At 38.3% G+C, this 13,086-nt stretch overlaps 1 protein-coding gene across 8 annotated transcripts in view; it reads right to left on the bottom strand.

Moving 5' to 3' along the window:
• The window catches only part of GRIA3 (glutamate ionotropic receptor AMPA type subunit 3), a 148,724-nt gene that overhangs the window by 101,162 nt on the left and 34,476 nt on the right, over positions 1–13,086 (bottom strand). For all 8 annotated transcript variants that reach the window (XR_006016151.1, XM_042028464.1, XM_042028456.1 and 5 more), the window contains exon 3: positions 12,723–12,962. Coding sequence is in view for 7 of the 8 variants with exons in the window: in XM_042028464.1 (XP_041884398.1) it covers positions 12,723–12,962 (240 nt within the window). In the remaining variant the exon portion in view is untranslated. The remainder of the gene's footprint in view (positions 1–12,722; positions 12,963–13,086) is intronic.

Below are 13,086 nucleotides of genomic sequence, written 5' to 3'. Positions count from 1 at the left end.
GTAACTGAGGCAGTTCATTGTAAGGCTTTTTTAAAATAGCATAGCATGAAACTCAAACTGTCAGTGCATAAATTACTGCTGCCTTGAGGCTGCAATAACTTATGCATCCTTGTATTCCCCCTCATACACCTCCCCTTTCAAAGAGAAGTTCAGCTCTCCACTCCCACCCCCACCTCTCCACCTCTTTGTGGCAACCCTTACAAAGCCATTATAAATCCACAGGCCTGCCCAGAGAACTGTGTAACAAATTGCAGGAAAAACAAAACGGGGGTTTGGGGCTTTACTTTCAAGAAATCTCTGCAAAAACGGTACTGCAATAATTATGTGTTTATATAACTCATTATTATTTGTCTACAGTCAGGCATAATTTGATTTTATTGCTTTAATAAAAACTTGATCTAATTTGAGATTATCACTGTCAGTTCATGGACAAACCTAACTGATCGATAATGCCAGCCCTACTGAGCAATAGGCAATTCTATCTGCAGAGCAATTACTGACACCAGTGTAGTCAGCTGAAAGGCTTGATCTTGCTAAACCAAACAATGTCAGGAGACTGGCTTCTTTATTTTTCATATCCTTATTTTTGTTTTTTTTTTTCTTTTTCATTCCCCTTAAAGAATAAAGCCTTATCTTGCTAATAAAAGACGTGCTAAACTACACAAACTGTAGGCTAATATTGGCTCCTAAAATCATAATATCTCCTTTTTTAAGCAGGGGTAAAAAAGCCAGTAAGAACTAAGATTGCAGCAAATAGCACTCTTTGATCTAGAAACACACAATATCTTCAGTCTTAGCAGCAGATCATGACAGAATCCAGTCTATGATGGTGTTATATGTATATAAAGCTGGCAAAACAAATACATTGCGCGGAAAGGATTTCATACTGCAGTTCTGACTTAAACTCATCAAATTAAATTTTTGATTAATTAATGCACAGAGACTGAGGTCAATGTGGTATATGACTGCCATTTCATAAAAATTAATGACAATTATGGATTCTTTGAAACATTTTAGATGGCTCAGCAGGACATAATGTAACTGAAAATTACAGTCAATAGAGGAAATATACTGTTTATATCACAACTCCATCCAACATTCTAGTTTATTTGATGTATTCATCCATTAGAACCACACATACTTCCGTATTAACCACTCCACTTGAACTGAAGGCACCCAAGAGTTTTAACAAATGCTTTCCCACGTTAATTCTGAGACTACATCATTATTTTTATATCACCAAGGGGATCATAGTATAAATTTACAAGGCCATATATAGCTGCAAAAATTACAATATGTCCTCAGAGTGACCGGCATGAAACACTTTTGCTAAAAAAGACACCTGAACATGTTTGCATTACTTGCCATATTTATTTAATGGCTTCAGAGTGTCTACAATATTCTAAGGTACCCTCAGAAAATCTTTAATGACCACGGTCACGCATTTTCTTCTCTGGAAAAGTCCTCTTAACTATGACTATGAGATCTAGATAGCTGAAGAACAGCTCAGAGACACCGTGTTTAGACTGCTTTGTATGCCATGCCACAAGAACAGGAAAGGAGCAAAAGGGCTTTTCAATGAACAGCCTTTCATTAGGCTAAGGCAGAATAGTCAGAAGTGTCTTTTACTTTGCAAAGGGGAAAGAATCCTCAGTTAAATGCTCACAACACATAGGTGCTGATTAAAAAAATGCCACAACTGAACAAAGCTTTTGGATGTGTATTAGGCCCTGGGCAGGAGGGTTCAATGCGCTGTGCAGAGTGGTCCTGCTCCTTTATAACCCATTCTCAAGTACAGTTGGGGCAGATTATCAAAATGTGAGCTACCAAAAATGAATTACTGCTCTTCTGAACATGAATATAGAGTGGAGAAATAACTCATAACTTCATAAACAACAGAAGAAATGTTATAAAGATATCAGCACTTTATGCAAATAAGAGTAGTCTTACACCTAATATGTGCACAGCCCTGACAATTCACTGCATGTAATTATTACTATCAGCATTGACAAAAATATCCCCTAAGCAAACAATACCTCAGAAGCTCCTAAGAAACCTTACCAACCACTTCTTGGCATGTGTTAACCTTTCCAGGCTGCTGCTGGTATGTGCCAGCACAGCTCTGGGATGCTCACAGCTTCCCAAGCACTCACAGCACCAGCACCAGTCACTGTGCTGGGGCACAGGGTAGACCCGAGTTGTGTTTCCAGTACACACAGCTCTGGCTTATGAAATACTTCACTTTCACCAGCCCATACTGCTCACTAAGCTGCTACCTTGGCAAGAGCTCCTACTCAGGCTCCATCCCATTCACCTGGAAGGAGCACAGATGTACTTTATGTGCAAATCCAGACTCCAGGGCTAACCTGCATCATGGAGTGGTGCCTGAGGAATGTGGCCCTAAGTACTGGAGGAGAAACACTTCAGCATTAAAGGGGATACTTTGCTGTTGTAAGAGATGACAACCCTGTTCAGTTTAACAAACTGAAGAGGGGCCCTGAATAATGTTGCTAAGCTGTACAAATCATTGACTGCTGATTTGTTTCCTTGGGCTGCTGACAACCAAGGTAAGTCAGAAACACTTATAAGTGCAAAGCAACAGCCTGTGAACACAATGAGCTCAGGCTAAGGAGGAATAAAACCTCAGGTCACCTTTCCCTCCCAATGATTCTTTGCATCATGAATCAAAGCAAAAGAGGTGGCCAGGAAAAGCTATGCATCTAGAGTTGAAGAAATGAATAATTACTTGTTACTGAGTCTAAAATTCATGTCAGGAACTTCTCACATTTTTTCTTTAGAGATTAATACTTAATCATTTTATGGAGCTATTTTTCATCCCACTGTACTACCATATCTTATATACCTCCTGAAATGCAGACTCACAGTGCTGTCCTACTCTGAATTGCAAGAAGGAGAACTTAAAAAAAAAAAAAGGAAAAGAAGGTGTGATATTAAATGTCTCAAGAGAAACCAGAGAAAAATCTATCTCCATGAGAGAAAAATCCTTTAAAAACTCCTTAACCTAAATACAATACGAGGTCATTTTACCTGCTAGCTGAGTGGGTTTGTCACAAATGCATTCACATTTATTCTGCTTCTACAAAGCACTCAAGTCATCTTTATGCTTACTAAAACTGCTGATATTTTCTGGAAAGAAAAAGGCATGTGGTTAAACTGGTTTGGTAAATTCTCTAAAGCCTGAAAGAAGAAACTAAATTGGCCAAGTGTCATAGATGAAGGAAAGTACTGAAGACATAACCAATGGATTCATCCATCCATGGCGAACATCTTTAAGTAACTACCTTAAATACAAAGCTTCTAAGTAATCCATTACGACTTTCTTCAAAGGCTCAAGTATTTTTCTAGGTGAAAAGGGAAATTCATGGTAAAATTTAAGGGAATTCTTGTGCAGGAGCGTGCAAAACTGCTTTTCATCAGTAACCATGGCCACTGACTTCCAGCATGACATTCTGTGCATCTCTTAAGTCAAAGCTCACAGTGCTTTCAACTCAACAAAGGTATTTCCACACACATAAGCAGACGAAGACCAGGTTGTTAACCTGCTGATCAGTACATCAAATCTTCCGTCTGAAAAATGGGACTGGAACCCCTTGCATGCCAACATTCTCTCTTTGCTGTTTGAGACCATCAAAGGAAAATCACTTTAAAAGCACAAAGGCTTTAACAAAGCTAAATTCTTACACACCATTCACCCAGCATGATATAGTTCTGTATCAAAAGAAATTCAAACTGCACATGAAGTCTCTCTTTTAGTAGTAAGAAAAGAACATGCATATCATTGCTCAGCTGAGAAGCTGTTTTGGAGCATCTGAGGCCACTGTATGGAAGGAGAAGCTTTGGTTTACTAACTTGTTGAGATACTCCATTTTACTCATATATTTCTCAAGCACTGGAGAAATCTCCTTTGTGTTTGGTGTTTTTTACAACTTGCAACTACTACAGTCATTCTATTATGCTACAACAGCTTGTGCTCATTCCATAGAAGCTCTTCACCCAGTGAATGGTTCATTTGCCTGGGCTGAAAACCATCTTCTCACTACCACACCAAGCTCAAAGAAGTGTGCAGTCTTTCACAGTGTATGCTGGGAACCTGTTCCCTCATTGTGAATAAGAAATATCCCTTGTTCCATAAATACCATGGGCCACCAGTAGCAGTTGTCACTCGGGCTAAGAAAGAATGATTTCTAGGTGAAGAAAGATGCACAGGAAGAGCAAACACACAGTCATGATCCAGTGAAAGGTGATGACATTTGCAAACTTGTAAGAATACTAACATGCTAAATAACTGCCACCTTAACTGCCCTAAGGAACAGGGTGTCAAAATGTCTTTCCTTTGGAAAACTTGTGATAACCAGAACATGATACTCCACTAAAGTAGTCAAGTTCACATACTAATGCAATGTTACACATCTCTTTTTGGTACCTACTTGAAAATTGCTTCATCTTGATTTTGTGTTAAATAGTGCTGCTTTCTTCAGTCCCACTGAGAGTACTAGCTCCCTTATGCAGATTTTAAGTCAGCAAGAAACTTTAGTTCCATGGACAGAATCAGCCCAAGTTCCCAGGTCAAGCCAGCCTGCCTTTCTTAGAGCATCCATACACCAAAGATTTACAAAGCTGTGCTGAATATGCACATGCAAAATAATAAACTCAAGAAAAGTAACTATCAGAAACTCCTAGATCTGTTGGGTGAGATGGACTAAATAAACAGGTTTCAAAAAAATCTACCCTCAGTCTTTTGCATACAGGTTTTCTTTTCTACAGCCTTCCTTTCTAGTCTAAAAAGTCCCATCTCCTTCCCAGGATCCACAAATTCCACCTTGTCTGCCCTGGTTCCAAGCAAAGTCTGTCCATCACCTCTAAGGCTTGGCTTTGTGTCAAGTCCTTGCCTTTGCCTCAGAGCAAAAGGGCCAACAATGCTTCTCATGTATCTTTTCAGCCCCTTCCCCCTCCACCTCTCATTGGAAACTGTTGAAACTTTAGCTTTGTTTCAGGAAATCTGGAAAAGTGAGATTCTGACCATTTACGCCTTGCTGTTGCAGACATAAAATCAACTGAGAACAAAAGCATCTGCCACTTAAATTACTTTTGCACACAAGGAAAGAATTAAATGTTATGGCTCTACCAGAAGTTGATAAAACAGGCATATTTATGAAAAGATAAGTATTTAAAGGCATGCATTTACCCAGCTCAATTTATAAAGACAATAATCTGCAGACTTACCTCTAAGGCTTTGGTGAGTAGCAATGCTGCTGGTTTTCCTGTTCACTACATAAGATATTCAGGGCCTCAGCACATGATCCTGAGGGTTCTGGCTGCTTTCATTAGGACCACAAGGATGGACACATCCTGCTTTAGACTTACAGACATCATCTATCCTGAACCTGCCTATTCCTACTCTGTATCCAGAATTTTCTGACTCAGGTTTATGACCTGATTTCACACAAAGTCAAGTCAGATTCTGACACTGGATTCACACTCAGTGTGAAGGTGGATATGAGGATACTGTAATACCCTTTTCTTTATGAATGGGCTGACACATGTGCTTCCTTATTCTCAGAGGCTCCATGGAGCAAGACACAAATGTTTGTACATGTGCAGTTACTCCTCTTGTGGGAAAACACTGCTGACAGTAGTGTGTGTTCCAACAGCTTCAAGGGATGCTCAGGCATTGGGCCTGGGCATCTCAACACCAAACTGAGCCCACTGTGTGTACGCAATACTTACAAAGAGACACAAAGCTGCCATACAGGATACCCCCATGAACTCTGTGCTGTTGGTCTTAAGCTGCATCTTGCCAGCATGATACATCTCATGCTGGATGACTTTCAAAGCTGATTCATTCCTCCTGTTCATAAGCTAGAAAAACGGTTTAAGTGATTACCAGGGGTAAGCTAAACAAATAGCAGCTAATGGGAAAGATCAGGAGAAAAATGCTTAAGGCTCTCAGTCCACCTAAAAACCGGCCAACATTCATTCCCCCACACAGGGTCTCAGTGTTTGTTTGGGCAAGGATCAGTGAAAGGGCTTTCTTCTGTATCTGTGTACCACAGAGACCAAGATAAAAGGAGTCGGTATGAGACTTCAGAGATTCAGAGGAAATAAATGGAAAGTGATTATCAAAAGCTAGATTTAACTCTTCAGGCTCAGATTATTCCTGAACATATTTAGGCAGTAAAATCAAACAGTAAAGCAATCCTGAAATATTTCAGTTAAGGTCCTGGCATGTTTCCTGAATAGAGCTTTGGTTCAGACATTATACTGTTGAAAGCAATGAAACAATGTGCCCTAAATACGTATGTCAAGGTTTGCCTCCTTGCGAGGTTAAATTACTTATATTTTATACAAACACCTCTAAGCAGTATCTATGACTTTCAACCCCATATAAATACAAATTCTAGGCATCGTAAGATGGTAAAATCACTCATTCCCAAAAGGCTTCTAGTGAAAGAAACAGATCATTTTCCTATTGCATGTAAGTACATGAAGTATGATTGTTCTTTAAATCTAAATAATGGATTTTCTATCATAATGATCCTTGCACTCTGTATGTTCTCTATTGTAGCAGAGCATGAAAACCTGAACATACACCACAGCCTTTCAAGCAAAGCCACGCAAAAGATGCCGCACTTTGTGGCGATGCTGCAAGTTGCTTTTGACCTAGAAGAAAATTCCTGCATGACAGTTACTGGGGCACATAAGTCTTCAAATGTAGAGACCTGTGACACCTGCTCCCGTGACATGGGAGGTCTTGCCAAGATGTTACTCCCTACTGTGCACTTCCCACTATATAAAGTGGGAAAGGAGAATGAGGCAGATCATCTACATGAATGCCAGCAATTGATACTGTCGGCTTATCACCCCCATGATCCTGGGCTGCTGCCCAAAATACTCCTGCAAAAAGAGCCAAAAAACTCAGAAGAATCAAAGTTTGCAGTGACCCTCCCTTTTTTTGTCACCTTTGGTGTTTTACAGGTTCCCAAATAAGCTTTGCATGTTGCTTTATTCTTTGCCACAGACTGACATTTACAGAAGAAAATGTCAAAATTTTAAATCCTTTCATACTTCTGAAAGTGTAAGCAAAATACAATGCATCAACCTCATAGGTGCAACTGAGAAGAATTAAACAGGTATAAACATACTAGCAAACAAGAATTACAATTTTAAAATGGACCAAGTCCATGTTTAATTCTGAGAAAACTGTAAGCCAGCATTAATTCCTTTTTTCTTTATGTAAGGGATTCAGAGCAGTTTTTTAGCTAGGGGGATAACTCCCCTGCTCTGAAGAGTAAACATGCTAATGAAGTCAGCTATTGATTCTTTTGACATTTGACTGAACAGCAGGTGCTGAATTCAGGGTTTACAAATGCTGGTGTAGCTGCTACCCCTATTTTTATTTTCCCCTTCATTGAAGAATGATCTTTATAAAGAAAATAAAACTTCCTGACATGCAGAAAGACAAAACAGAGTCTAAGGAATGAGCTATACAGAAGGAGGAGTTCCTTTGCACCTCTCTGCTGATGGAAGGTGCTTATAAACAGGAGTCAGTCATTCTGTTAGTTTACATTCTTCATTGCCGTTTTCAGGAGAGTTGGTCCACCAGAACCCAGCATTCTAAAATCCGTAGGAATCCCCCAAGTACTAAAGCACAGTTCTTTTAGAGTCCATAAAAATTAATCCTATCCCACATTTTGCAAAAAAAAGTTACATTCTACATATGAGTAATTTTCAGTGCAACTCTTACTTAATCAAATAAAAAAATCCATCAATTTAATTTTGTGCAAGTTATAATGAGCCTGGTTCTACATACCACTTCTTTTATCAGCTCCAATCTCTCATTCTCCAGGGAAAGCAGTACGGAAGTGTCTTGTCCCTTGATAGCAATAGATAACTAACCTCATTTTGTAAAAGCAGAACTCAACAGAGTTGTTCTTTGTCTTCAGCAGAAGCAGGGAATCAGACCTCATTGCCTTGTACTGAACCCATTTTAAGGCAATTTGATGCCTTACACATGATCATTGAAAAGCTCCCAGTTGTACCTTTTTTTCCCTCCCCACTCTTTTCACCTGGCAGTTCTTTATGCAACAGAGTACTACGAGGTTTCATATTTAGAAGAAATAGGACTAGTCATATTTTCTGAACCTGTATTTTGAGGCCTTCTGCATCCCTACCTACCCATTACATTCAAGTCAAATTTTTGTCTTTTCGGTAGCAGTAGGGATTAAAGATGTAATTGCTTTCAAAGCAGACATTTTCAACTCTCCTTAGACAAATAACTCCGGGCATTAGAGTAACACTTCCCTGCCTCAGCCTTCATCTAGCCACTGTTAGCCAATGAAAAAAAAATATTACCCAACAATAACTTTATTTATCACGGCTTTTTTCCTTGACTTTAGGTCTTGCTAGATACCTATCGATAGACTAAATCAAAACCAAATGACAAAGAACTTCAGATTTAGTGAGGGGTTTGGTTACAATGCCATAAAAAAACTGTGATGTCTCTATACCTCTGTCCAGACTGAGCTGCTATTGAGTAAGAAGGCATTACACGAACACAGTCAGCCACTTCTCTGTCTTGTGATGACTCCTACAACCTGAAGAAGGTGAAGACTTGATGCAAATCACAAAAATCACTTGGTGTGGTTTTGTTTAAATGATCTGCCTGACAGAAATCAGTTTCTTTGTGCACAGTAGGTATGACAAATCAAAATAACTTAGGGAAAAATGCTTGTGTTACATTGACAGATGGAAAGCGAACAATCTGTACAAAACTGTGTTTCTCTGGCAAAAATAAACCAAAATGTTATTTAACATTATGAAAGTTTAAATAAACAAAAGCTTCAATATTATAGTTCATCATACCATTTTCATAATTAGGAAGTATTTCACACTTTCAAGCAACAATAAGGTGTTTATGAAACTCACAAGTTTCACACCCTCTGCACACATTCACGCCTGTGTTACTCCAGTTCACTGAATTCAGTGGAACAATATCTGATTTAAGGTAAACCAAGAGAAGAAACAGACCTGAAGACTAAACCTGAGGGTTTTGATGAAACATAATCCACAGCATCAGATACAAAAGGTGACTTTCCTGACAAGTGCTATCCAAATTCTTAACAGCTTTCTGTATGTAACTTCGCCTCATCTCACCCTGACATAATCTTAATTAGCCTTAGTCCTACTGCAGAGAAGCCTACCGAGGCAGTTACCACCATACAATTAATCAGATATTTTGCACGCATCACAGCAACCAACAGTGTCAACTTACTGATGTGAGTTAATACAAACAGAAATCAACCCTGCCTTTCCCTTTCACATGAGCTAAAAGCATGTGGCATGGAGTGAACATATGACTATTTCTTCTACACATCACCTAATGTCCTTTTTTCCTTTGGCAACCAATTCCTAAGGCAGCATTACTCTGTGCAAAGTATGCTTTGGGGTTTTTTCTGCTGGTACTAGGAGAGAAATGTGATTTGGTATTTCTCTTAAATTGCTGTTTCTTCACAGAAGAATAAGTTTATCAACTGAAATTAGCAATGATAAGACATAATTCTTGCTGGTGAAATTCGAGAATCTCACCTTTTTTTTTCCTGTGTGCTTTAGCAGTTTTTAAGAAACTGAATTTTACACCTTCACATAAATATACTTTTGAGAGCACGATCTGCAGCCATCATCTCATAACAACAGAAAATATTATTTTATACTTAACATAAGTATATACAATGTACACACTAACTCAACTGATTAAAAACTTCACCACCTATCTATGTAATTATACATCTTAATTTTATTCTATTGTTTGAGATTTATCTTTTGTCTTCCTTGCAGGAGCCAAACATCACAGTATTGTACATAATATCTCTGAGGAGGAAACCATCAAGTCAAGATTACATGACTTGATGGCAAAGAACAAAAGAAAACAAATTTACAAAGCTCCATTTTCCTAAGTTTAAACCAAAAGAGTTCAATAAAACCACAAGAAGGTTTACTCAGTTTTGTATGGCATGTGTAACATGCTGTGGTATTCATTAGTAGTATATGCAGTTTAACACATGGTGGTGTTTCACTTCAGCAGAACATGGTAAAGCTACTTGCAACAACAATTTAGTCCATATATAGTATTCAATGTAAGAAAGAGTAGTCCAATATTTAGTGATTTCTCAGGTTCTCTATTTAGTGATTTCTCCGGTTCTCAGTGAGATTATAGTCTTAGAAAGGCACTATTTAAATGATAGTTTATTTCAGGAACTGCCAATTAACTGCTTAACACATTCTCTCAACAGTGTTTGTGCCCCAAAGCAGTTAAGTATCTAAGACAGGAATTATTAAAAATTGTGACAGCTCTAGTGTTTGCATTTCTTAGCAAAAGAGCATGTACAGTCTATTCACTACCTGACACAAGCAATCATTCCCCATTATTACTGTCCAAACTTTTGGGGTTTTTTTGTGTATTTGAAGGCCTATCACAAGAAATTGGTGAGCTTACTGGAATGGCCAAATGTTCTAGGTGCTGTCATACATGATTATTACTCCTCAAAAAAAAGAATCTAATGTCCATTTCTCAGTACCTAATTGCCCTGCATCTCTCTGATAGTAAACTTCTTAATTTATTGTAATTCTAGAAGATTTAAAACTCTGATAGGATGGCTACCAAGTTTCTATTAAGTAAAATAAAACAGCAGGAAGTGAGGCTAATAAACTGTTCATTTTTTTCCCCATTTCAGCAGACAGGAGCTATGTTATCAAACAGCATAGCATCAACTAGGAAGGACAGATAAGATGTAAGTTTATCCCAAACAACTTAAAGCCCATCATCAAGCTACCTATATGTACTGATGCTTCTTCCATCCTAAAGACACAGTTGTCCTTTATCTTCTAGCCCTGTGCTACATTTTATAATCCTACTGCAACCTTCACTGTCATCTAATTCAGATTTGTTACTCTGACAGTCAGAATGGCTGACATAACACAGGGCCAGCGAACACCCATGTGAGATGCTGGAGATTCACAACAGGATTTTGGTTAGTCATTGTAAGGTTATGAGTAAAGTGTTCCAAAGGGATTAGCCATCATAATAAACTCATGATGAGACTGTGTCTACCTAAGGATTGTACACACTGAAAACTGCAAATAAATGCAAGTTTGAGACTGCAAGTCTCCGCTCCTCCTCACTCCCATTATTATCTCAGTTAGTCGGATAGTCATGTCATCTAGACAAATTCTAGTGAACCTCTCATTGTTTTGGATGATTTTTTCCAGTCTAAAGTGCCAAATTTCTTGAATGACTGGTGAAACTCTTTTGAAAGCAAACTTTATTAGCCTAAATCATGATAAGTTTCATCAGTCCCAGAACAAATGGCATTTTACTTCATCACATACTGTAAGTTCATTGTATTTGGCCACATCAAATAAGCCTTTCTTACTCAGACAAATGGCTTATTCACAGGAGCTTTCATTTAAAAGTGGACTAAGCCAGAAAAACAGATGTATGGGTAGTGGTTTTACAAGATTTAAGAAGTAATGGCATTCTTAACTTCTCCATATTTTCCTACTTAATCTCACTGCTAGTGTTTTTCAGTGCTAGAAATATTTAACACCTCCAAATCACTCAGAAAATTTGAAACTCTTGGCATTCACCTAAATCAGACTGAAAATTACTTTATTTCAATATATGATTTTTTAGGTTTTGGTTGGGTTCTTAATTGGGTGATGCTACTATTCTTCAGTGTGAAAAGTACACCCACTGAAGACTTAATCCTTAACAATATGCAGTAGCCTAAGGAAATTTTGTCATGGAAGCCAGGAACAGAATCTAAGCTTCTTTGTCTCTATCGAGATCACTTTGATCTGAAAAATTTCTTGAAGCTGCAAATCATAAAGCTGGTAAGAAAGGCAGTGGCACATCTATTTGATACAAAAAATGCTACACAAGTGTAACAGAGCAAATTCTGTGCACTCAGAGCAGGTGGAAGTTGCAAGATTCCTCACAGAAAATGTTTTCTGATGTCTAGATCTCTTTTTGACATATTTGCTACATTTTCTGCTTATTAGTAGTTAACAATTGGCTTAAGTGTGAAAACAGTGGTTTTAATATGTTTCCACTTAGTTAAGTGTAACTCTGGTCATTCTTGGCATGTATCTCAATTTGTCTCTTGGAATGTGAGATATCTAGAGCATCTTTTCTCCAGCTGAGCCCTAAAGCATCTTACACACTGTATGCTTAGACCACTATTGATGCTTAGACATCTCCAGAGCATATCTTAGCATGGATTGCCTTTGTTCAGTGACAGGAGAAATGTCATTTATGTTAAATGGCGTGGGATTTGCAATGTCATGCACAGTGGAAGGTCCTGCTTATCAGCCTATTTCATAGTGTCGACTCTATTTATTTTGGAAGGACTCAAACACCCTGGCAAGTGTGGAGTCTGCAGTTCCGTGGAAAGCAGGCATGCCAAATTGAATATTTACACTGTTAACACTATACTCAGACAATCTCTTTAAAAATGATCAGTAATATGAAGATGCCTCCTTTTCATTTATCCATTCATTTTAGTTTCTTCAGAACAAACTTGTTTTCTAGGACCATCAGAATGTTCTACCTAAATCCAGAAGAAAACTGGGCTGCACCTACTGATGATGGTAGTACTTAGAGCAAGCTATGAAACAGAAAAATCAGTTAAAATGAGGGTGCTTACCCCGTTCTGTGTCATAGAGGTACACAAACTTTTCCCACTTATAGTAAGTCAAGAGACTCAAGATGGCTCCTTTTAATGCTGGCCGCATCTGGATGACGAACTGCACATCTGCATCTGTTGGGAAGCTTGGTGTGATGAAGGACGTGTGAAGGGCTCCACAGAACGATGTCAGGGTATTCATTGACATCTGGTCATAGAATCCAAAGATGGCATAAACTCCTCTGGAAAACTGTGAACAGACTAAGAAAGACAGACAAGGGTGTTAGAATCTGAAATATAATGAATGCAATCAAACTTTCAAAGTATATTTGAGGTAAGCCTTCTAACCATTTCTGAAATTATCCTGTATGATGCAGCAGATGGA

This window comes from Corvus kubaryi, unplaced genomic scaffold (assembly GCF_017639235.1).
Source record: "Corvus kubaryi isolate FWS band 111438036 unplaced genomic scaffold, C.kubaryi_AGA036_p1.0 130, whole genome shotgun sequence".
Taxonomy (NCBI): domain Eukaryota; kingdom Metazoa; phylum Chordata; class Aves; order Passeriformes; family Corvidae; genus Corvus; species Corvus kubaryi.
This window is presented reverse-complemented; position numbering and strand designations above follow the sequence as displayed.